The following is a 24821-nucleotide window of genomic DNA, read 5'->3' on the forward strand; positions in this document are numbered from 1 at the left end:
TAAATTTAAATCAAAACTAAAACCTTGAACTGTAAGTTCTTAAAGTTTCATACCCAATATTTACATGTTCTCCAATAGAAAAAGATATATTATTTTATTTAAATAATATCAAGGGGAAAAAAGATTATTTTTTTTTTTAAAAGAAAGAAAGATAAAAGGGTAGCATATGAACGTACGAACGTAAATAGATACCCATCCCATGAACCTGGTTAACCCAACTCCATCGCATCTCTTTCACAAAGTACCTTCCCTCTCTTTGCCAACTCACCTTTTCAGATTCGCAATTTATTGCACGCATTCATATCTATATTCTATCTCTAACAAACATGATGATACATACGTATGTAACAAACCACACATGTCTTTGAAACTTGAATCATCACACCACGCTCATCCTCACGCTCTGTTAATTATTTTTTTATAATTCATATCGTTGAATAGGGTTTGGTGGGGGAGGAGGTATATTAATATTATTTATAAAGAAGAACAACAGCAATGCCGAAAGCTACCAAGTTTCCTGACATTAGTGACAAGCTTCAGAAGCTTCTGGATGCTGACATGTCCCATGTTGCTAATAGACGTCGTGCTCGCGATGCGTTTAAGGATGTTCAGCTCTCCATTGATCATTGCTTGTTCAAGGTTCTTTCCAACCCTTTAACATAATTTCCTACTAATATCTTGTATATTTACTTTTTTTTCTTACATATATAAGGGACTGGGAAATTAATATTGTTATTATTAGGTACTTACGAATTAGTTAGTAACTGAATTTTGGCTCCTATATATGCACACGTGTGGGATGTAGTAATGGCAGTGGTTAGGTGGATATTGTAACTTAAAATTTTAAATAGGGTGTTCACAGTTCTTGTATAAATAGTGTTGAGTAACTATGATTACTGAATTAGGCACTTTCTTAAACCGGTTTTGCCTGTTATCACCGGAATCAATCTGTAATGTTTATATCTCATTTATATTACTTTCTCATTTCTGGGAGAGTTTATTTTCAAATAATGCCATAATATGTGTGCTTCTTGTATGTTTGATCCTTTATGCCAGTCGCGTTAGTTTGCCTCTTCAAGTAGTCAATCTTGCAGAATTTGAATGTACTTGATTATCATAATTTGTTTGCTTTTCAATTGTGTTGCAGATGCCTTATGATGATTTGAAGACTGAGGAGGTAAGGAGAACATGTTTTTAGAGTTTTCCTACTTATTATCTCCAGTTGCAGTGTCATTGGTTGTTTGGCTGCATTCCAGTCAAGCGAGACTAGATACACAATCAGAAAGTAGAGGCTTTATCTTGTCATTTCTAATCTAAGCATGAAGCTCTATGTGAACCGTTCACAAAGTGGAGGCTTTATCTTGTCATTTCTAATTTAAGTTAAGCATGAAGCTCTCTGTGAATGGTTAACAAAGTGGAGTATTTCTTGTCATTTCTAGTTTAAGTTAAATGAAGCTCGATGTGAATAATAATCAAGTTTGTATACATTACAAATTTTATACCATCAATGGCAGCAGAGTGTGAGGGTGTAAAAGTACTATACTTCTCAGATCGTTCCCTACTCTATCTGCTTGACTACTTATTACATGTCTTAGAATTTGTCAGTTGTTATCCTAACTCAAGGGAGATGTCAGAAGGACCTCTGTTTCACAATTTACTTTCAAATGACAGACACATATTTTGTTTTGCGATTACAGAAATATATTAGCAACACTGTTTTTACTGCTCTTCTTTTGTTTTGATGATAAACTTCTATCATCTCTGCTTTACCTAATTTGCCTCTTATTAGAGGCAAAAGTACCCCGTGAGGTATTTTTTTTTCTTATTATTAGAGTACATTTATCTGACTTAGAACCTGTTTCTTATTTCGTTAAGCAAATAATTTAGTACATTAACCTATAAGATATTTCTTCTAAATATGTCATTATTTTTTCAGCGATTTGTTGAAAATTTAGTGGGATAGTATACCAATCAGTCTTTTGATAAGTATATATAGATGATAGTCATGCCTGTGTGTGTTTATATCTCCTGACAGTGATGTGACATCTTTGTACAGTCATATGAGGTGAACTCCAGAGGTTTTGAAATTTTCTCCAAAAGCTGGCTTCCGAAGACGAGTCCCCTCAAAGCAGTGGTTTGTTTTTGCCATGGTTATGGAGATACTTGCACTTTTTTTTTTGAAGGCATGTTGTAGCTTACATGGTTATATAACAGTAGATTTGCAACTTGGCATAGAACAAGTTTATATTTTTTGATGTCTATGTGTAGGGATTGCTAGAAAGTTAGCTTCCTCAGGGTATGGAGTTTTTGCTATGGACTATGTAGGATTTGGTCTCTCAGAAGGTCTCCATGGTTTTGTTCCAAGTTTTGAGAAACTAGTCGATGATGTTATTGAGCATTACTCAAAGGTTAAAGGTAGGTAGTAGCCTTTCTCTTTTTGTATTATGCTCTAGTTTCATGTGTATAAAATGAATGCTGATAACCAAATTAACTTCAAGACTGAAACTGTAATGTTCTCCAAACAAATATCCATTAAATTATCACCCCAACTGTCATGCACATATTTTTCCATGCAGACTATACTACCACAATGAGAGAACACATGTTCACGACTACTTTTTTCTTTTTAAGAACTTTTAAGCTTATGTTTAGAGTGTATTCTTAAGTAAAATAGGTGATGATATTCTAGTTATAACTTTGAAAATAATAAACACTGAACTGCATGGCTATCTTTACCCGATCTTTGATTACTCTTTTAAACATGGTCGACAATTGGCACCATACGTGGCTCAGGAGCAACTGATAGAATGTTTAGATATTCTCTTTAAATAATGATGCTAATTTTTGTGGATAATCATGTCCATGTAGAGAAGCCAGAATTTCGTGCTCTCCCAAGTTTCCTGTTTGGGCAATCTATGGGTGGGGCGATTGCTTTGAAGGTACACCTAAAGCAACCTCATGCATGGAGTGGTGCTCTTCTTATTGCACCGATGTGTAAAGTACGCTTCTGAACTTGCTTTTAGATGTTATTACAATCACTACTATCTCTGAGTTCTTTTAATTGATTGAGAGCTTTTGCAGATTGCTGATGACATGCTTCCTTCAAAGTTTGTGACCCGAGTTCTAATTAGTCTTGCGAAAGTTCTCCCCAAAAAGAAGATTGTTCCACAAAAGGATTTAGCTGAATTGGCTTTCAGAGATTTGAGAAAGAAAGATCTGGTAGCACTTTCCTGTCCTTTACAAATAGATTTTGAGTAGTTGTCTCACAGTGTTGTAGTATTAAGCATTGAAGCATTTTTCTTAAAAGCATTTTTTTTCCTTAACTCCTTACATTTGATCATCTATTTAAAATTTCAATAGTAAATGTGATGAAACATTTCACAGTGTTGTAGTATTAAGCATTGAAGCATTTTTTTTCCTTAACTCCTTACATTTGATCATCTATTTAAAATTTCAATAGTAAATGTTATGAAACATTTTGACATATGTTCTGTTGTGCAGGCAGCGTACAACGTTATTTGTTACACAGATAAACCGCGTGTGGGAACTGCTTTGGAGTTGCTACAGACTACCCAACAATTAGAAAATCAACTTCAAGAAGTGAGCTAGTTCTTTGATTCCTTCAAATTGCTTTTTATGATGTCTTATTCATTTCTCTCTGATATATATCAAAGCTTAACCACCTTACAATTTCTAATAGTAACAGAAGATAACTGGTTCAGAGCACCTGATTTGCATAAGATGGATGTGTTTTTTAGGACAGATATATAGGTGTGCCCAATATGAGAACTATATAAGTTAAGAATTTAGTTTTATGACCAGTGCGTGTGTGTGTGTTAATGGTAATGTTATCGACCATGTGAGTTTTTTCTGCACGGTGTTATATTACACTCTGGTTTGAGCTTGAGATTTAGAAAAGTATACATGACATGAATTGATACTTTGATAGTCCTAGTTCAGAGCTGGTCAAGTTGAGCATGTATCCTCTCTTCTTGTTAACTTTGATCCTTATAATGGCCTTTTTTTCTGTTTTGGATATTAATCCTTTTGGGTTTGCAGGTCTCACTGCCATTGTTAATCCTGCATGGAAAGGCTGATAAAGTGACTGATCCATTAGTGAGCAAAGTTTTATATGAGAAGGCCAACAGTTCAGACAAGAAACTAAACCTCTATGATGACGCTTATCACTGTCTTCTTGAAGGTGAACCAGATGAGGATATTTCCCGCATTTTTGAAGATATTATTTCTTGGCTCGATGAGCATAGCAAAAAATAACTGCTGTTCAGAAGTAAAATTTTCTTCCAATTGGTAAAAAGATTATACTCGGAAACGGAACAACTGGTTGTTGCATTTTATTGGACAAGGGTGCATCCCATCAATTAATATATTCATTCTAACATTGAAAACAATCAAGTAGTCTGGTATCAAAGCAGACCATAGTCCACACAATTTAAGTTCTTGCTCCAGTTTTACTTGTAATCTTTCTTTTTTGGATAAGTGTAATATTTGTTCTTTCTGCTTTTAAGTAATAGTAATAAAGATTAACTGCAGTTTGGAATTGAACATGAAGTTCTTAGCTGAAGAAAGTACAATATTTAGCTAGATTTCAATAGTGTTGGAGATATTTCTGAATGATTGCTATTTTTTTAAGAATGACTCTTAAGAAAAACAAAAGTGGTGTAAACTGTGACATTAGAAGATAATGCAAAAATCCACTCACTCAAAGAACATTATCTATATACAGCACATTACAAATTTCCAACTCCACTCTATCTCAATCAAGCTCACATGCTGAAATTGCACATGCCCTGAACATTATCATTTATCCACAAATATAAAACTGAAAGTGACCACTTCAATTATACATAAAAGCAGAAAGCTTTAAACTTATGCCCAATTTTCTGGTAAACTAAACTGAATGGCATTGCCCCTTGATACCCTCTTCCACTCTGTATCTATATTTATTGGTACATAAGTAAGTGAACAAGAAAGCACTTATCTTTCTTACAATTATTGGAAATACTATTTGTTGGTACTTGGTAGTCAATTAGCTTCTCAACAAATATGCCCTTATCTTCTTGCCTGTATTGCTATCAGATCTCTTCACTCAAGGTATCTTCTTGGTGCTCAAACTCATATCTTTGTCCCTGTCTACATACATATGATATATAGATATGTTTATGACCAAGTTGTCTTTATGACTTTTTTGCAATGACCTCAGGATTTCTTTAATTATGTCTACTACCAGACATATATGCATATGAATGTCAAGAGTGAATTGAAGAATTGTTGGTGGATTTGGGTATTTGTTATGATATGTCTCTTTTGTTTTTGACTGATCTGCGGTGATTCTGCAATTCTTCTTCTCAGTTTGTATTGTCAATTGGTGTTCTTTTTAAGGTGGAATTTGAATAACCAGTAGGTTGAAAATTCTACCAATACATTATGTGCTGGACTGATCATTTCATTCAGGACTTGCGGATGCAATTGTTGAATCCTTGTTATTTCTAATCAATTTTTCTCCATAGCCCTCATGCCTAAGTGAAAAAAAAAACTCAATTTGTTATGTGAAATTCAAAATGTCCCTTTTGTTTCAATCCTGAAGTGGGAATGCAGTTGCCAAGCTGCGCATGATTGAATCTTTTTAGAATCCCCATATGCTGATATAGAAACTGAATGATTAGTTGATTAATAATATTTTCTTATTATTTGGTATTGTGATCGTTCGTTGGTTCTTTATTTATAACTTGAACTTGAACATGAACTATTACTTAACTTCATTTCTTTCCTTGTAGACCGAACATTCAACATTGAGTACGAAGCCCTTATGTAACATCGGCCAGAGTCGGCTGAACACTGTTGCTATTGAAGGTATAAACAGCGACCTTTATGGACAACATCTGGTTCTTTGGACAAAGATGAGAAAAGAATGGAGTTTCAAGGGAGGATCAACATCTATTGCTGTTCCTACTATTCAAAGATCTGTTCTTTACAGAAAAAGCCTTGAAGTGCAGGCTTCATGTAAGCCCCCTATATTTGATTCCTCTAAGCACCTCAATTTGTTTCTAAAGCTGAGTAGTTACCGCAAGTTCTTAGAGTTAATATCATTAATTTTGTTCTATGCGACAATTAGTCGTCAGCATCTATGATCCCTTACAAATAAATTTATCTAGATGGCCAATGATATAAATCTATGTAACAGTGTGAAATGATGAACTGGAAACAAAGCTTTGATCTGATGTAATTTTGGCGCAAGGAATGATCTTAGTTGTTTGATAAAGGCAGTTAATGTGACCGACATGTAGATATTTTTATTCTAAGCAACTGGTGGAAGTTAGTTAGGAACCTAGTAAGGGCTAATTGTGCTAAATTACTTGCTGTTGCTTAACTTGATGTGTACAAATTGTTGCTAAAATTGAAATTTGCAAGTCTGTAGCATTTTGACTGGCTGTCTTCTCACTGTGACCTTGCAGGGTTTACGAATTCTCATATTGCAAGTAGTGTTTTTACATTGGCAACTGCAGCTGTTCTTCCATTTTACACCCTCATGGTTCTGGCTCCAAAAGCTAACCTGGTAAAAATATTTGTTGGAACATGGTGACTGCTTTGACTGGATCTAATGTTCTACTTCATATACATAACCAGATTTCAACCTCTTAAATAATTACGCCGAGTGACTAATAGTTTTCTTTTTATACTAAATTTAGACTAAAAAGTGTATTCAAAGTACACTTCCATATGTTGTTCTTGGAATTCTGTATGCATATCTACTCTACCTCTCTTGGACACCTGATACATTTCGGTTGATGTTTGCAAGTCAATATTGGTTGCCTGAGGTGCGTTTCACACAATCAAAAAACAAAAGCTTAGGCTTTCAACACCTAGTTTTTATTCTGAAACAATTTGGAAGTTGTTTTTGAGATGAAACTTATGATTGTGGTCCATCTTTTGCTCAACCTTTAAACTGTGCAGTTATCGGGTATAGCTAAGATGTTCTCCAGTGAGCTGACATTAGCTTCGGCGTGGATCCATTTGTTGGCTGTTGATCTCTTTGCAGCAAGGTCTGTAAGTGTGTGCATATGTGTGATTCTTTTTGCAGTGTATTAATATAAATTTCTCACAGTAGCCGTTCTGTTCTGCAGGCAAATATTTATAGACGGACTGCAGAACTACGTTGAAACAAGGCATTCCGTTTCCTTCTGTCTACTGTTTTGTCCTATAGGAATTTTATCTCATGAAATTACCAAAGCTCTAACCACAGGTGGAAGAAATACTAAACGCCAGATTCGTTGATGCAGAAATGATAAGCTGACTTAGTACTCATTTCTGTAGGACAAAGATAGTGAAGGCTTTTCTTCAAATTAGTTGATGTGTATTTTTGAGAATTAATGTGCAGTTAATATAAGGTTCATTTTGAACGTGAGATGTTAAATCAACAAAATTTAATTTTATAATCAAATTTCTATATTCTTAATCATCCAAGCTGAATATGAAAAAAAATGAAACTTAAAGTTGCAATTATTCATGACGTGCAATTATATTTATATATTTTTTATGAAAAGAAAAATAAATTATAAAATGTAAAGTTCTAAAGTATGGATGTAAAATGTAATGTTTTAAAGTAGAAATGTAGAATACATAATGTTTTTTTATGTTAAAAGGAAAAATATCGTTGTGGGCGATTCAGGATCCTTCTATTTTTCAACTCCATACCGGAATCATTATTATCATCAACTTTTGTAAACAAAGTGTTAATTAACAAAATATTTTTATATTTTTAACTTGAAATGCACAGATTTTCAGAATGATATTATTGATATAACATCAAGTATTTTTTTGATATTTTCAGTGTGTTAAATATTAAACCGATCACTGAAATGGAGCTGATATATAATTTTGTTCACTGATCTCAACAATTTATCATTTGCAGTCACTTAAGGTGGTCTAATTATCAGCTTTCAGTTTTAAAAATAAGTGTAAATATATTTAAAAATTAAGAAAATATGACCATTAAAATTAAAACAATATACAAAGTTTTGTTCTTAGATTTTATCATGAAAAAGACAAAAAAAGTTACTGTTACTTTTTTCAAAACTTTAGTACGGGTTTTGTTAGAAAATAAAATGTATATTACTTAATAATTTATTTGAAGGATAGTAAAAATATCACTTTAAACAGCTTATATCCAGTAATTGTTTAGACTTTTAGTGATGAAATATTTTGTAATGTTTCGGTTTTTTTCCTTTCAGTCTTTGAAGATTCTGGTCCTGATAGATATTTTGGGTAGATGTAATCTTTGAGTTAAAAATTTGTTGATACTAATTGTAGTTTATGTAGTTTCAATATTTATGAGTGTACGGTAATTAAAACTTGTTATATTTTGAATTGACCAATATTAATGTCTCTGTCCAACTTCATTGATATCATATTAAAGTGTTCGTACAAGATTGTTATATTCATGACGAAGTGACGTAAAGTTAATAATATATGTATGTCTCACGAGATATGTATTTGAGAATATTTTATCTATACTATACTATAATAGCCGAAATGGGATATAATTTGTAGTTTGGTTAACCCCTTATTTTGGTTATCATTTTCCATCACAACCGTCAGATCTTTTTTATCAAATAATCAGAACCATTAGATCCAATTACTAAAAAAAATACACTCCACGAGTTCTTAGGTTCGAATCCCGTTAACAACAAATATTAATATTATTATTTATAAAAATACATATAATTTCTCATGTTCGAATTCCGTTAACAACAAACATTTATATTACTTATAAATATACATATAAGTTTTTATATTCAAATCTCACTCACCAACAACAAACAGTTATATTATTATTTATGAATAAAATCTCATAAATTATATACTATTTATAATATTTGAACCTAACTTGAAATTATAATTATATAATCATTATTTAGTATTTAATTATTTATATAGAATTTAAATAAAATTTAAATAAAATTATATAAAATAAAATTAAAAACCAAGACCCGTGCTTCGCACGGGCCGTAGGCTAGTAATGATAACGTGTTGATATAGGTCATACATGGAGTATTTTATAATATAGGGATTACTGTATCGTTATTTTAATCATTAACGACTTTTATTCGTGAATGATTTCAACCTTTCTCCAAACACTAATTCAATAATATTATTAAAATTTATCTTTCAAATTATTTTTATAAATTCGACTCAATTGTCATGACTATTTATTTAAATTTTTAACTCCTTTTAGAATTTATGAAGTAATTTTATGACATTTATCGTGATTAATATGATTATATTTTTATAAATATTATAGAATGAATCCAATAAAATAATATAGTTTATTTTATTATATATATATTTATTAATTTAAATTAAATATATGTTGTTAATAATAAATTGGGATAAAATATATATATTGAACTATTGTATATATTTCATCGTAAATGTATAATACTTGATTTTAATTTGATTAACCCTGCTTCATATCGTGTGTATTTAACAAAATATTACATATATGTTAATTAAAAAAATATTATATAAAAATATGATACAAAATAGCAAATGTAAAAGAAAAATATGATTATAAGTTATTAGTAAGTCTTAATAATTAAAATACCAAATATTTATTCGTTTAAAGATACACAAGCATACCTAATATGTGTATGATTAATAAACACATATAATTTAAGTAGTACAGTGGTTAGAACTCTTGCAAAACAATTATAAAACTATTCGATTTCCTAGAAAAATAATTTTTTCAATAAATATTACATATAAGAGTAAAATAGTCATTTCAATGAGATTAAAAAAATCTCATAAATTTTATCAGCACGTCCTCCTATTATATATATACTAGTTTAAATCTCGTGCGATGCACGAGTTCCGTTAATATTTAAAAAAATTATTAATTCCGTCATATTAAAATTTTAAAAATATTTATAAAAATATATAATAATTATAAATTTATAATTAAAATTATAGGATAATCTGTCATCGTAGTTTATTAGGATAAGTAGAATATGTCTAGTATTTTAACAATTTAGTAGTTTAACGGATATATAACACTACTTATTTATTTTTTAATAATAGGATAAATTGTAGTCGTAGTTTAGCAGGATAAAGAGACTGTGTCCACTAGTTTAACAATTTAGTAGTTTAACGGATATATAACACTATTTATTTATTATTTTAATAACCAAAATTAACGAATAGCCGTTGTACCAAACTATACTTCATTCCGGTTATTATAGTATAGTATAGATAGATTATTATTATATATACTAACTTCAATTCCGTGCGATGCACGTGTTCCCGTTAATATTTTAAAAAATTATTTATCCCGCCATATTCTAATTTTTAAAATATTTTATAAATATATAATAATTATAAATTTATAATAAAAATAATAGGATAACTTTAGTAGAATATGTAGACTCCGTCTACTGGTTTAACAATTTAGTAGTTTAGCGGATGTATGACAATATTTTTTTTATAATATGATACGTTGTGGTCGTAGTTTAGTAGGATAAATAAACTATATTTAGTATTTTAAAAAATTAGTAGTTTAGCGGATATATAACACTATTTATTTATTTTCTTTAATAACCAAAATTAGGGGATAAGTTGAACCAAATTATACCTCATTCTCATTCAGATTATTATAGTATAATATATATATAGGGCCTTACCCCATTGAGAACCTTTTTTTTGGTGAGATATGAGATCTAATCTCAGCCATAAAAATTTAAATATATTTTTAATCTACACCATTCATTTTAAATTCCATTATCTTCTCCAACCATTCTCTCTTCTATCTTCTTTCTACTTACCATCCACCATTACCTCCAACCACCGGCAACCACCATTTCCGGCCACCACCACCGCCGGTGACCACCACTACCTCCGGCGATCACCGAAAAATCACCACCGACAAACATAAAATCACCACCGTCAAATTAAAAAAAACATCCCCGGAATATAAAAAATCACAACTGAAAAATAAAAAATCACCACCGGAAACACAAAAATCACCACATAGCCACCGGTAAAAAAAAATCACTACCGAAAATAAAATTTACCACATCCAGACACTTTTTTTACCTACAATATCCAACCATCAGCTCAATTTATCAACTCAGATCATCAACATCATAATAATAATCACTAGATTTAATTATAAATCTTAACAATGATCACTAACCACGACCAAATCACGACCACCACAACCTGACCACCACCACCACCATCAACAAACGCACCAAATCTAAAAATCACTAATTACAAAACAAAATTCACGGAAATGAGCAAAAATGAATAATCACTACCTGGTATGAAATCAAAACTATTCTAATCAGGGAAGCTCAATCGCCGGAAAAACGATGAGCTCCAGTTGTTTAGTCGGAGGCAAACGGTTATTCAACCGGAAAAGTTTCGAATCCAGAAAAGCGGAGAGGATAACGATGAATAGGATCCGGCGAGGTAAATCTAATAAGAGGCTTCTAGGGAGATTGAAAGAGAGAGAGAGAGAGCAACATATCTGGTATTTTTCGGTAGTGGCGGCTATTGCGCGGTGGTGGTGGTGGGTGGCGGTGGTGCAGTGATGGTGGTGGAAATGGGTGGGTGGTGGTATGGATGAAAGATTAAATCTCAGTTCTCACCAATAACGTGGGTTCTCATTTGAGCAACTCCCTATATATATAGTATAGATAGATAAAAGATTTTCTTTTTGTAAGCTAGAATGCCGCAAGTACTCTAGAAAAATGCTTCTCACAATACTCGGTTCAAAAAATTTCTTTCTAAGTTCAAAAATCTGCTAGGCAAAACGTTTTTTTTTTGTAAGTTAAAAAGTGTACTAGGCAAAACGCTTTTATAAGTTAGAAATTATTCTTTGATGAGAATAAATTATAATTAACTTTTAACTTTATTCGAAAAATAAATATCAAAGAGTATTAAATCCTGTTTTGACCTTCTTAGTTTTACTCCTTGCTCCCGAGTTATAAAGAGGAAGAGAAGTAAGCTTAAGGTAAATAAAGTAGTTTCACTTTCACTTCTAGTTGTGCTCCCGAGTTTTAAAAAAGAACGAAAGTAAGTGATAATAAATGTAAATTTAGTATACTTTCATCCCAAAACTTTCACTCCAAAAACGGGATGAAAGTACTTTACCTCCTAATCACTTACTTCCTTCCCTTAAAAAAACTCGGGAGCAGGAGCTTAGAGTGACTGATTATTTAAAACATCTTCAATTACATAAAAGATTTAGCTAAAATTATGTAAAATATTCTATATATATAAAAATTATATAGATTATGTAAAAATTTCTCAAACGTGTTGACTATATTTTTCGAGCAGTCCATACTGGTAGCAAAACTGCGCATCATCTTTTATCATATAAAAATAATATTATATTTATAATAATTTAAAATAATAATAACATGCTATTTTTATAATATATATAATCAACTCTATTAGAGTACATCACCTTTTAGATTTAGCAAAATTTACATAATCATTATTTTATATAATATTAATCATTTAAGCAAATATTATCGAAATACTCCTAACATAATATCATAGTTTGGCTTAGAGTCTCACCTCCATTTACTATTAAAATTATTAACCATATATCAAAAACTTGTAAGTTCTTTTTGACGCAGTACGGAAGCGTAGGAGAAATAAACGCTAATACTCGTAAGAACTCTTACACAAGAAATCTTTTAAAACCTTGAATCCACAAGGGTTTTCTTAAATGTACAAGAAAGATAAAGAGAAAAACTCTTAGGGTTTAATTTTCATAAAAGATTTATTAATACTTACATCATAAGATTGTTTATATAGGGATTAGAAACCCTAAAAGGAAATAAAAAACAAATCTTATTAAAAGTACATGATAATTAAAGTTAGCGTGATCATGCAGTTTTGAGCATGAGCATGCGATGTCTTCTATCTGGCCACCAAAAAACTACTGTTATTTTTTTCACTTTTGACATAACCATGCAATTCAGCGGCGTGAACATGCCATCATATTTTATCAACAATGTGATCATACAGTTTTCAACGTGACCATGGATTTGCTCTTCTCGAGTTTTATTACACCATCGATTAGCACTGAAATTCTCCTACATCAGACTCCTCCACTTCAAAAGAACTCGACCTCGAGTTCTCATCTAAAATAAGAATCGTGCTGACTTATTGTTTATCTCTCCATGGTGGTACTTTTAAAGGGAAATGCTTGTTTGGGACTTTGTACTTCACGTCATCCTCCACAATAAATTTCAGGCATAAAGCTATCACTAAAACTAGCTCGAACCAATCATTATAAACCTTTGTGCGACCAAATATGGAATCAACATCACAAAACTCTTCGGTTATACCAAGAGACGATGACCGAAAAGCACCTTTATCCTCAAAGAGATACAAGACAAAATCCATGTTAAAATTTTTAAAGTCAACTGTCTGATCTCAACTTTTTTGACACCAATTCAAATCAAAATGATAGGGTCTACCCAATACTAATTCACACGATTCCACATTAAAATTATCAAAAACTGTAGTATCTTTGTACCTCAAGTTAGTTATGTCAATCACAAAATTTTCACTCACAGTAGTCACAACCACTAGATTATCCCAAATAATATTGTTTGTTGCGACATAATTTGTAGAGGCAATTTGATTCCACCAATCATCCTTCTCAAATAACATTTCTCATGATATTCATAATTTGTCACAATTTGAGAAGTTCGAAGACTCACCTTGCACAATTTATTATACAATGATTGAGTTAAGCTCTCATGTTGCAAATCATCTACCTCGAGCGATGTATAAGTGTTCAAGTACAATGTTTGTACACCTTTAACAAGATGTTTAGCATCACCCTCATTCCTATCTTCATAAATATTGTTATGGCCTTTTTTAATATATTCTTCCATATCTTCATTTTTATCTTCTTTTATCACTGAATCATCTACACCCACTTAAGAAAACACGAAATTTTTACCACTTGTTCACCTCCTTCTTTAACCTCCTCTGTATTCAGTAGATTATCTTTTCTTAGTTGAGAATATTCATCGAACACATTATCTTCAAATCTATAATTCTCTATCATATCATCCTCATGTTTGTAACCCAGGAAGCTACACTATTTTGGTAGAGCACAAACATCAAACACATTTTTAACATGATCGGGTTCATGATATTGAGCCGAATTATCCTCTTGTTTGCAATCAATGTGAATCTTAGACTTTTATCGCTCCGGTATAAACCTCTCCATCATTAATTCTTTCATTCTCCACCATGTTCTAACGAGTTTCTTCTTTTGTTTCTCTCTGCATAACCAACTTATCCCACCATATAGAAGCAACACTCTTTAACCTGATAGCCACAATTTTCAACTGCTTACTCTCAGGAACACCCATAATATTAAAATTTTTATCTACATCAGCATACCAATTCATAAACTCATCAACTCCAAGAGACCCATAACATAATGGTATATCAACATTTACAATATCATTGAGCCGATTACCCATATTCAACATCAAGCTAGAATTTCCACCCACATAATTTTTCCCGCCTTGAGATACTCGATTATGATATTCCGTTTCAGGTCTACGTTGCTTGTTATTGTTATTCGTTTTGAATGTCAACGTATCCACTCAATCTGTGAAAATCCGCGGTTAAAGCCGTCGTAACCTCTTGAATAACTTCTTTAATAACTGGTTCTCCCATAATGAAAGTAACGAAAATGATAGGAAAAAACTGCTCTGATACCAACTGACGCAGCACGGAAGCGTAGAAGAAGTAAACACTAATTCTCGTAAGGACTCTTACACGAGAAATACTTTAAAATCTTGAGTGCACAAGGCCAACCTTGTATCCACAAGAATTTTCTTGAATCCACAATAAAGATAAAGAGAAAAACTCTTAGGGTTTAATTTCAATAAAAAATTTATCAATACTTCCATCATAAAATTATTTATATAGTGATAAAATCCCCTAAAACGAAATAAAAAAACAAATCCTATTAAAAATACATAATAATTAAAGGTAGCATGATCATGCAGTTTTGAGCATGAGCATGCGATGTCTTCTATCCGGCCACCAAAAAATTACTGTTGTTTTTTTTACTTTTGACATGACCATGCAATTCAGCGGCATGAAAATAACATCATATTTTCTCAACAGCGTGATCATGCAGTTTTCAGCATGACCATAAATTTACTTTTCTCGAATTCTATTACACCATCGATTAGCACCGAAATCCTCTTACATCACTTTTTATTGTAAACAATATCAAATCGAAATTAATGAGAGAATTGCTAGGATCGATAAAATAATTTTTAAAATCATTTTCAAATGCGGATAAGATACATAATTCGTAATTTTCCAGTTTAACAAATTAAAACGTTACAAGAATTTTTTTGCAAATGAATTTGGGTTAGACTAATAATGTAAGAAACAAAAAGTTAACGAAAATCAGCATAGATTGATCATTAAAAAAGACATGAAAGACGTTTTTCAATTCGATTATTTTCTTCCCTAATTAATTCAGTAAAATTTAAATCCAACTAGGATAGGAGTATAATATTATAGTAAACTAGGAGGGGGTGGGTGATGTTGAAAAGCGAAAACTTCCCGTCTTCCATCATCAAGCCAAAGAACCAAGAAATCAAAAATGGCAACCCACTGTTTAGCTCTGGCAACTACACTCTACCCCAGAATGACCATTTTACCCCTTGCTACCCTAAACAGGGAGCACAAAATGATGGTACCTTACGAGCTAAAGCAGGGGCAGTCCCGTCTTTTTCACCAGCTTCCATCTGGTCTGAACATGGAAGTAATCTACCAAAAAGGAGTGGAACTTAAAGACCCAGTTGAGAAAAAAGACAACTCAAACTTAAAGCCACCTATAGTGTTCATTCATGGAAGCTTTCATGCAGCTTGGTGCTGGGCTCAACATTGGTTACCTTTCTTTTCAACTAATGGTTTTGATTGTTATGCTCTCAGCTTACTGGCTCAGGTCTGCCTAAATATACTTTATTATTGTACTTGAATTTGTTTGTTTTGTAGTGTAATATTTGTTTATATACTCCTGGATTTTTTCTAATAAGTTTATTTTGCAGTTTCCTTTTAATCTTGAGGTCTAAAACACAATTTTGAACCAAGTATATATAGGTGTTATTTTGGTTAATTACGAAGATTTGAATACATACCCACACATTTCTTTGTCTCCGTTGAGCCTTGTGCCTTGTGACACTCGAGCTCTGTAGTCTTAGAGTTTAGGCATTTGGAATCATGCTACCAGCCTACCATTATAGATAATTGATTGTTTTTCTTAATGACACTCGAATACTCGATCTCTATAGTGTTAGAGTTTAGGCATTTGGAATCATGCTTCCATTATAGATAATTGATTGTTTTTCTTAATGACACTCGAACACTCGATCTCCATAGTCGTAGAGTTTAGGCATGTGGAATCATGCTACCATTATGGATAATTGATTGTTTTTCTTAATGACACTTGCTGTGTTTGTCACTACTAAGCTACTTTTTGAAGGGTGTTGCAATTTGCAAATTTAATTTTGGATGATAAATCATATTTCTACCTATGTTAAGTTTAGCTGAAAACTAAATCATAAAACAAATGAGCAGAAATTTTATACTTTAATCCAAATATTTATTTCATTTTACAAAACGTGCATTTAGATTCACAGTATTATTTTAATTTCAGAATCTGCAGTATCTTCAGTGGCCAAGCCAACGTACTCAATTCTTATCTATGAATTTATACATTATTTGACAATAGTAAATCAAGTCGTATTTTTTAGCTAATATTCTTAGCGTTTATAGGGTGAAAGTGATGAGCCTGCTGGTCCAGTTGCAGGATCCCTCAAGGTAGTTTATTTCATCTAAGCAGGCTGAGCCCCATTATGTACCTTTGTGTTTGCAGACCATGCAATCCAGTTGTTTATCTTACCTACACTGCTATTATGCAGTAGACACATGCAGGTAACGTCGCTGACTTCATCCGCAAAGAAACCAAGATTCCTCCTGTCTTACTTGGTCACTCATTTGGAGGGCTTATTGTTCAGTATTACATTGCAAGTATGCAACCCAGACACTTATCAGGTTAGGCATATACATGATCGAAAGTTGAGGAAAGTGCTGACAAAGTCATAAAATAGTGTATATTATTTCAAAGCGTCAAAACTTACTAAGCAGAATGACATGTAGTTTGTATTGTTGACATCTTTCGATCAAAACCAGCAAGATAGTTAAGAACCAATTTTAGATGGCACATCATGTAGCAGGCCTTTCCAGATTTCAAATGATGGTTTCTGATGAACCTTATGCAATTTTTTAAATTAATTCTGATCAAAGAATCTTGTTCAAATTCCCTATAGTAATCAATTTGCATTCTCGATGATGTGTTCAACAATAGAAATTGAAAGCTTGCACCTAAATCTTCATGGAGCTGTGCTTGTTTGTTCAGTACCACCTTCGGGTAACAGGTGCTTTCTTATACATTACGTTACGTGTCTACATTTACCAGAAGTAAAACTAAACGATTTTGCTTTTACTTATTTCAGTGGGTTAGTGTGGCGGTACCTCTTTTCCAATCCTATCGCTGCTTTTAAGGTATCTGATTTCGGCCCCTTCTTTGGAATTGCATGTTGCAAATGTGTTATACAGTCAACTTCTAATATCAGCGGTCTGTGCATTACAAAATTGTACTTTCTGTAATTTGTAATAAAAAATAAGTTTCGAAACATGTATGTAAAAAGCCGGAATTGATTGTATCGATTAGTCCTCTATTATCCGGACTCCCCTCATGTTGGCTAAAGGATTTCCTCGATAATAATGGCAAATTTGTGGTCAGAAAACAGGAGGATTCCTTATTGAATGAAGAAAAGCCAAGTTTCTTATCATCTCAAGTCTCAACTGATTTGAACAATACATCACCTATCCTTTTTATGTCTTTTGGAAGTATCAACTCAACAGTGCTCATACTATTAAATGTAGTTAGACTAATCATAAGCATGGCAGACCAATGATGTCTATTACTGCTGTTAATAGTTCACAACATACTGCTTACTAGAAGTGCTCTTTCTGATGCATTACTAAATACTAAGTTAAGCATGATGCATCTGCACAAAACCTTCTTTTGTTTAAAATAAAACTTCTACCTTATTACCCCCTCCTCTCCTGGTCTTTGTGTATGATACATATATATTTATTTGTTTACTTGGCATCTGTAGATATATTAGAGCAGTATGTCTTCATGAATGTAATAGGACTAAACTGTATCTATCGATCAGGTCACACGAAGCTTGGCAGCCAAAGCTTTTCAAACTTCTCTTCCCTTATGTAGAGAAACATTTTTTTCTGCAGCAATGGAGGACAGTCTAGTCTTAAGGTTTGTAGTCTCTGAGCAACTCATTAGTGTTTGTGGAGCATAAATGAAATATGACGAATAGCACCTGAGAAACTACCGTATGGGCACAATATCAAAGACTATATCAAAGACTTAGCAATAGGAAAAAGAAACCGCCGCTAAGCAAAATAACCCTAAAGCTGGAGTATGGGTAGCAGGACAAACCTCTAATGCAGAATTAGGTTGGCAGTACACTTTTGCTGACTAAGTTACAATATATAACTAATACATCTAAACCTCCAACCACTTGTCAATTTAAGAACACAAGAAAGACATTAACAGGGAAATAAATGCATGACAATTGACAAATATGGAACACATTTAGAAAGTCATGAGTGTGAGTGGGTTTCTATCTAAGAATCAAGTGCTCTGTAAGGAATATGGTTTAAACTATTGAACAAAAATATTTACAACAAGTTCCTTCGTGTCGTACATCACAAGGCCCCATATTAGTATATCCCTTATGTGGTACATCATTGCCCTTACTAGTATTTCATGTGAATGCTGCTAAAGCCTTGAACTACGGGTTCTTGTGATATGTTTTAGGTATCAGAAGCTAATGACAGAAAGTTCAAGGATGCCATTGTTTGATCTGAGAAAGCTTAATGCTTCACTCCCGGTTCCTGCAGTGCGAGATCCATCCCTCCCAATACTTGTCTTGGGTGCAAATGACGACTTTATAGTGGTAAAATACTTTCCAACTACTATAAACTTATAACTTAACTCAAGATTAAGGTTGTCTATTACATAACTTTCAAAGAAGTCTAACTTCATTATTTCACCTACACTGTAGTATGCTTCTTCATTTTTTATATGATTTCCAATCATCTCCTTAAATTAAATTTCCTCTTTTCTGCTGTTCACGCTGTTAAAAAATCACGAGAATTGATGAATAATGTTATACTTTACAGGATGCTAAAGGAGTTAGTGAGACAGGAGTATTCTATGGTGTGGAACCAGTCTGCATTGAAGGGGTTGCACACGACATGATGTTGGATACATCATGGGAAAAAGGCGCTGAATATATCCTAGAATGGTTAAATGAATTGGAGAAGGAAGAGACAAATTGTTGAAAGAAGATAATTTAGTTGGAATAGAGAAGTTGGGAATAGGGAGCATTCATTCTAGTCTACATACAAGGAGCTAAAGATTTGTAATGATAATTATACGTCTGACGTATTCTCCAGTAGTATCTTTAGTGACTAGTTTGTTTCATATAATAAAGGATGTTAAATTTGAGAGAGTGGAAATTAAACTAGTCATCACACATTTTGTTATAAAAATTTTGAAGCCTTGCTTTGCTGTCTTATTACCATTTTGACCTTTTGATGTAATTTTCTTATAAATTGTGTTACAGGGCTAATGTCAACAATAGCTTTTCTTGGTTTGTCTTCTGTAGTTTTATGAAGTCTGAAGAATTAATGCTAGTGTGATTGCGTTATCACACCATTTTCAGATATTTTGTGGAATGAAGTTTATGTAATTTCTTCTTCTTGGCCTCATATTTGTTCGCAATGCAGGGCTGTTAAAATATCTTGTGCAATGAAGTTTATGTACTTGGATAAATTATGTTTGAATCAAGATGTTTGCCCCGAGGAAGAAAATTGCTAAAGATGCTGGTCTTTAACTTTGACAAACAGCCAAGATTGAAGAGACTGTCTGCCCAGGTGACGAATGAACGTGAACATAGGCATGTATTGTAAATATGCCTTATAACGTTACAAATAAATATCAAATAAGTATCTGGGGCATGTAAATTTTTTATTTGACAAATATGGCTTATAGCCTTACAAATAAGTATCTGTTCCCATAAATTCTCAAAGATCGAACCCAGGACGACAAATGATAAACTCTCAACCACTTGAACTATCCAAACAGCACAAGTGACTCATAATGAAAAGACAAGTATTAATATAGTAACTACTCCAGAAGATGAAGCCCTAGCACAGTACTGGAATGGTGTATTGTCAAGACACAATGAGATGGAAGTATTATTTCAACTTTATTGTTCTTAGTAATATATTGGAACTAAACAGACTCATCACAATATATAAAACTCAAATGACTTCCACTACCATAGATGGTAGACATAGTTCACTCCAGCCCAAAAAATCTGCTGCTAACACCAGCTCTGTACAGCTGCAACTCGGATGCAGCAGTAATGCAGATTGTGGTGCTGGCGGGTGCAAATAAAACATCACCCTCAGAAACTGTCTCTTCAGCTTCTGCATTCACCGTTCCCTTTCCCGCTGTGACCAAAAAGATTGAAGGCCCAGGTACTGCAGGGAAAACAACAGATTTCTCATCTTTGAGAACACAATGATCTACCTCAAATTCATCAAGAGGGGGTGTGTATCTTCTTGTATTTGGATTTATGCTCACCCCTCGCAAAATTTCAGGAGAGCCCTGCGAAAACAGGAATCAGATTTACGCGTGAGGTAAATTTAAGTCAAACATATACATGAACAGAGAAATTAAGAATTGGGGTATTAGACACTTTCCTAACCACTATCCACATTCAACCATCTTATCCTACAAGTAGAGCAGCATCGGAGAATTTAAGTAGAAAATTCAAGAATTGGTTAGACTCCAAGGCCCAAGCTTCTTACAAACCTGTTTATATGTCAGCATAGAACACAGAATCTCAGTATCGCGCTTCTTTGGAGTAAGCCCGGCTCGTACAACATTATCTGAGGTAGCCATACACTCGATACATTCACCAAATATGTATGCATGAGGTTCGTTTGCCCCTAGATACAATGCTTCTCCAGGCTTGAGCTTGATGTAATTAAAAAGCAGGGCTACTATGACCCCAACATCATTGGGATATTGTTTTTCCAGACGCAATACTAGTGCCTCTTTGCCAGACAATTCCCTTTCCTGATAAAACCAAAAACCAATTTTTTATGTCAAATATATTGTCGAGGTAAAAGACAATATGAGCATAATTAGTAAAACAATTAACGATAGGATATTATATGGAAACCATGTCAGATTACTTTTCCTTTAATAGCTAAATATATAGGAGATATTATTTGTTTCACGTACACCTCCTTAATTTATTACTGAATATAACCACCTATAAACAACACATGGAAGTCAAACTTGGTTCTCCTTTTAATAAAATAGTATGACTAGCACAACATAATGGCGGTAGGCTATGAGGCTGACGCTATAATTGAATTAAAATAAAACTTCTCGTGGAAAACTTGAACTTGGGGAAAAACAAGCATTCAAAAGAACAATAAAAAGAGTAAACATAAGTTATTCAATTCCAACAAAAAGAAATAACTGATTTATAGTCAACCTTGCTTTCCAAGTTAAGGCGATTAATTAGTTTGTCTACAACATAAGAAACCGCCTCATCAGTGATTGACATCAGTTGCTGAAACAATACTTGCAGAGCTTTCTTGCTTCCTTCCCCGTCCTTTTCAGTGCAATTCAGCACTTGATCAGCGCATGCAGTTCCCACCACCTCTGAAATCTCAGGAAAATCGTGAAGAATATCCTGAAGCTCCTGAGACAATGACAAAAGATATTTGTTCAAAATATCTGAGAGCCAATACAAGAACAAGTAAGTTCTCCACATACTTGTAAATTGAAACAGAAAGTGACCACAAGACTCAAGTCTTCAGATTTATATAAGAACATGCGAAACATTTAATGCTAACAAACTTACTCGAGCAGCAATTAGTAGTTTAACAGACTACTTAGACAAATAAAGCAATTACTACTCGATAGGAGTCTTCAGATTTATATAAGAACATGCGAAACATTTAATGCTAACAAACTTACTCGAGCAGCAGTTAGTAGTTTAACAGACTACTTAGACAAATAAAGCAATTACTACTGGATAGATGCCATCACCCTGCTCTCCAAGGTAGAGCACAACATATGCAGTCAAACTTAAAACAAGATTAATTATAATGGTTCACGTTATTTAAAAAATGGAAGCACTATTAAAATCAGGTGAATTCCTTTAACATATTCAATGACTTTTAGATGGCACATGAATCCTAAAAAGCACATAAGAATATACCCATCCACCCTAACTTCAGTCCCATAAACTGGTTGGTTTCTGCTTGATTTCTTATATGCATCATTAAGTATAGTGAATACATTATAAGTATAACATCAAGTATTAAACAACTCCATTTATAAAATAAAGTCACCTCAAATTCAGTGAATCCACACAAAGCCTCGAAATCAGTGATGGCCAACACCATCTCAGGCTTATGGTTGTCATCCTTGTACACATTTGGCTGTGTCTTGTAAAGCATTTCTGCTAATTTCTTGTCAGGATGAGCTTGTATGGATAATGCTTTAGCTATAGAAAGTACCTGCACAAAACAACTAAACCAATAAATACACAAGTGTACAAGACTTAAAAGACCAGCTCAGTATATCAAGTTGGATAACCTAACGGTATTTACTAAAGAAATGAGTAAATTGCAGAAGTATGTCAACATTCAGTAGAATAAAAATGCATAAATTAGAATAAGTAACAATCAAAACACATAAAAAAAGGTATTAATTTCGGAATTTGGGTCATCTCTGTGTCAATCATGTATTCAAGATCTTTATAAATTTGGAAAACAATGGAGACTTGAGCTTAGAAGAATTAAATTTTGTTAAACAAGTCACTTTGAATTATTCGGGTTTCAAGTCGTGTCATCGCTTATTCCGCATCAAATTTAGTCATGGGGATCATTCATTTGCCAAATGGGTCCGGTGTGGAACACAATTATCAAATTGCAATCTAGTTCACCAGTTTCTCATTCAATTAAAACAGTTTTTTGTCAAATAGGCAAAAATCTACTTTAGTACTGCACTTTGCTTCAGTTTCTAAGGCAATTATTTTGACAGTTGGAGTGGATTCTTCCACTCCTTGCACATGGAAGGCTGAAGATGGACCACTTGCTCTTCCACAGAAATATTCCAGAATAAGTATCGGAAGGGCTCTCGTGTGCCCTACATGCACATGTAATTACTGTTTCTTAGATTAGTCGTTTTGTGAAATTATAAGATTACAGAATTCACGAAAAAAAAAAGATTACAAATACAGATATAAAAGTGAGATCAATTTGTAAGGTTGCATGTGCCTATCTATAGACACATGATATCAGTGCTATCTAAACAATAATCAAAATTTTTATAAGCAGCTCAGCGATATGATATCAATACTGAAAACTGTAGTTAATAAAATGAGCATTCAATTTTGGAGAAATAAAAAACAGCTTCACTATCCATCCTATGTATCACTCTGTATGAACGGTTCAATAAAATGCTCAAGAGAATATACACATATTAACCCCTATACTACTATAGTAGTCTGACAAATAAACATAAAATCATCTTGTAAGAAATATCTTGACAAGGTCCGAAACATTACTTGAACCAAACTCAATTATGTAAACGATTTTAGGAGAACTCCAAAAGTGTTTCAAAAAAAAGAACTCCAAAATAAAATTGAGACAAACCAACATATGACCCAAAAAGTCTCATCTACATTGTCTTGCTTCTATACATATAATTATGAGTTTTATAACAAAAAATGGATAAATTATCAAAAACATCACTCATGGCCCCAAATACATCAAATTAATCAGTATTGCAAAAATAACTCAACTTAGTTACAATTATTATGAAAATTTATATCAAGAAAATCATCCGGTAATAACCAAGTTAAAACGACCCAAGTTCTATATTAACAAGTTAGTTATCAAATTTTCTTGATTTAATTAAACCACTAACCATAATATAAAAAAAAATTAACACACAGAAACAAAAACCAAGAACATATAGATATACCTTAAACAAGAAAGGTAGATTAGTATTCCACTTGTCGAACACCTTATCTCCAAGCACACCCGGGTTCCTCTCAATCCAAGACTTCAAACTAGCATCCTTGTTGTCATGACCCAACAACTCCTCTTCTTTCACCACAAAAGACGGCCCAGATGGATGTGTGCCCATCCATAGTTCAGCATAACATTTGCTTCCATCGATTTGTAGCCCTGAATTCTTTTCAAACAGTTTAGCCGCCGCAGATTCGTGGCCAACTCTGCCCCAATCATAGTTCTGAACAGAGCATCTGAGTCTCTGCAGCCTGCTGGTTCTTGATTGGTTGTTTGTGTTAGAAGCCATTCTCAAACAAAGTGATTAAAAGGGCTTGTTTAAAAACTGAGAACTTCAAATCTTCAGGAGAGAAAAACAAGAATATAAAAAGGAGTTTTTGAGTAAAGTAGAGAACGGTGTTTTGATGGTAATTGACTTATTAATTAGAGAGATGATGGCAATGTTTCAAAGTAAGAAGGGGCAGTTTGGAAATATAAGAAAGATTTTGGAGGGGGTATTTGAAAAGATAATAGACAAATGCTATTAC

At 32.9% G+C, this 24821-nt stretch overlaps 4 protein-coding genes across 7 annotated transcripts; 3 read left to right on the forward strand and 1 right to left on the reverse strand.

Annotated features, from left to right (window-relative positions):
- The first annotated feature begins 199 nt into the window (after positions 1–199).
- Positions 200–4563, forward strand: LOC141717877 (caffeoylshikimate esterase-like). 3 transcript variants are annotated; one of them, XM_074520098.1, is made up of 8 exons: positions 200–639; positions 1148–1177; positions 2057–2183; positions 2269–2415; positions 2869–2999; positions 3082–3219; positions 3502–3600; positions 4060–4563. In XM_074520098.1, the coding sequence occupies exons 1-8, from the start codon at positions 496–498 to the stop codon at positions 4273–4275; spliced, it is 1032 nt and encodes a 343-aa protein (XP_074376199.1). In that variant the 5' UTR covers positions 200–495; the 3' UTR covers positions 4276–4563. The 3 variants fall into 3 exon arrangements, with proteins under 3 accessions (XP_074376199.1, XP_074376201.1, XP_074376202.1); XM_074520101.1 differs by lacking the exon at positions 200–639 and adding an exon at positions 768–950; XM_074520100.1 differs by lacking the exon at positions 1148–1177.
- A 189-nt stretch (positions 4564–4752) lies between these two features.
- On the forward strand, positions 4753–7477 carry LOC141717878 (protein ABA DEFICIENT 4, chloroplastic-like). 2 transcript variants are annotated; one of them, XM_074520102.1, is made up of 6 exons: positions 4753–5112; positions 5796–6021; positions 6474–6574; positions 6708–6836; positions 6973–7061; positions 7143–7477. In XM_074520102.1, the coding sequence occupies exons 1-6, from the start codon at positions 5065–5067 to the stop codon at positions 7291–7293; spliced, it is 744 nt and encodes a 247-aa protein (XP_074376203.1). In that variant the 5' UTR covers positions 4753–5064; the 3' UTR covers positions 7294–7477. The 2 variants fall into 2 exon arrangements, with proteins under 2 accessions (XP_074376203.1, XP_074376204.1); XM_074520103.1 differs by lacking the exon at positions 4753–5112 and adding an exon at positions 5193–5302.
- Positions 7478–15579: 8102 nt separating this feature from the next.
- On the forward strand, positions 15580–19749 carry LOC141717880 (uncharacterized). Its single transcript, XM_074520105.1, has 8 exons — positions 15580–16021; positions 16852–16896; positions 17001–17130; positions 17444–17513; positions 17592–17640; positions 18321–18418; positions 18983–19121; positions 19348–19749. Exons 1-8 carry the CDS (start codon positions 15677–15679, stop codon positions 19507–19509), a joined length of 1038 nt encoding a protein of 345 aa, XP_074376206.1. The 5' UTR covers positions 15580–15676; the 3' UTR covers positions 19510–19749.
- Positions 19750–20165: 416 nt separating this feature from the next.
- Positions 20166–24800, reverse strand: LOC141717879 (mannose-6-phosphate isomerase 1-like). Its single transcript, XM_074520104.1, has 5 exons — positions 24248–24800; positions 22609–22776; positions 21744–21953; positions 21050–21316; positions 20166–20842 (listed from the first exon to the last, which is right to left on the reverse strand). The coding sequence occupies exons 1-5, from the start codon at positions 24581–24583 to the stop codon at positions 20531–20533; spliced, it is 1293 nt and encodes a 430-aa protein (XP_074376205.1). The 5' UTR covers positions 24584–24800; the 3' UTR covers positions 20166–20530.
- Between the last annotated feature and the right edge of the window lie 21 nt (positions 24801–24821).

This window comes from Apium graveolens, chromosome 4, assembly GCF_009905375.1.
Source record: "Apium graveolens cultivar Ventura chromosome 4, ASM990537v1, whole genome shotgun sequence".
NCBI lineage: Eukaryota > Viridiplantae > Streptophyta > Magnoliopsida > Apiales > Apiaceae > Apium > Apium graveolens.

Bases quoted from the DNA above. Each gene is read 5' to 3' on its own strand.
- LOC141717877 (XM_074520098.1), top strand. From the start codon at position 496: ATGCCGAAAGCTACCAAGTTTCCTGACATTAGTGACAAGCTTCAGAAG. The intron at 2,184-2,268 runs GCATGTTGTAGC...GTCTATGTGTAG, and splicing joins TTGCACTTTTTTTTTTGAAG to GGATTGCTAGAAAGTTAGCT. The intron at 3,601-4,059 runs GTGAGCTAGTTC...TTGGGTTTGCAG, and splicing joins TAGAAAATCAACTTCAAGAA to GTCTCACTGCCATTGTTAAT.
- LOC141717878 (XM_074520102.1), top strand. From the start codon at position 5,065: ATGCCCTTATCTTCTTGCCTGTATTGCTATCAGATCTCTTCACTCAAG. The intron at 6,837-6,972 runs GTGCGTTTCACA...TAAACTGTGCAG, and splicing joins GTCAATATTGGTTGCCTGAG to TTATCGGGTATAGCTAAGAT. The intron at 7,062-7,142 runs GTCTGTAAGTGT...TCTGTTCTGCAG, and splicing joins GTTGATCTCTTTGCAGCAAG to GCAAATATTTATAGACGGAC.
- LOC141717880 (XM_074520105.1), top strand. From the start codon at position 15,677: ATGGCAACCCACTGTTTAGCTCTGGCAACTACACTCTACCCCAGAATG. The intron at 16,897-17,000 runs GTAGTTTATTTC...ATTATGCAGTAG, and splicing joins CAGTTGCAGGATCCCTCAAG to ACACATGCAGGTAACGTCGC. The intron at 18,419-18,982 runs GTTTGTAGTCTC...GATATGTTTTAG, and splicing joins GAGGACAGTCTAGTCTTAAG to GTATCAGAAGCTAATGACAG.
- LOC141717879 (XM_074520104.1), bottom strand. From the start codon at position 24,583: ATGGCTTCTAACACAAACAACCAATCAAGAACCAGCAGGCTGCAGAGA. The intron at 22,777-24,247 runs GTATATCTATAT...TGTTTTGTGCAG, and splicing joins ATCTACCTTTCTTGTTTAAG to GTACTTTCTATAGCTAAAGC. The intron at 21,317-21,743 runs GTTGACTATAAA...TGGTTTTATCAG, and splicing joins GCCTTAACTTGGAAAGCAAG to GAAAGGGAATTGTCTGGCAA.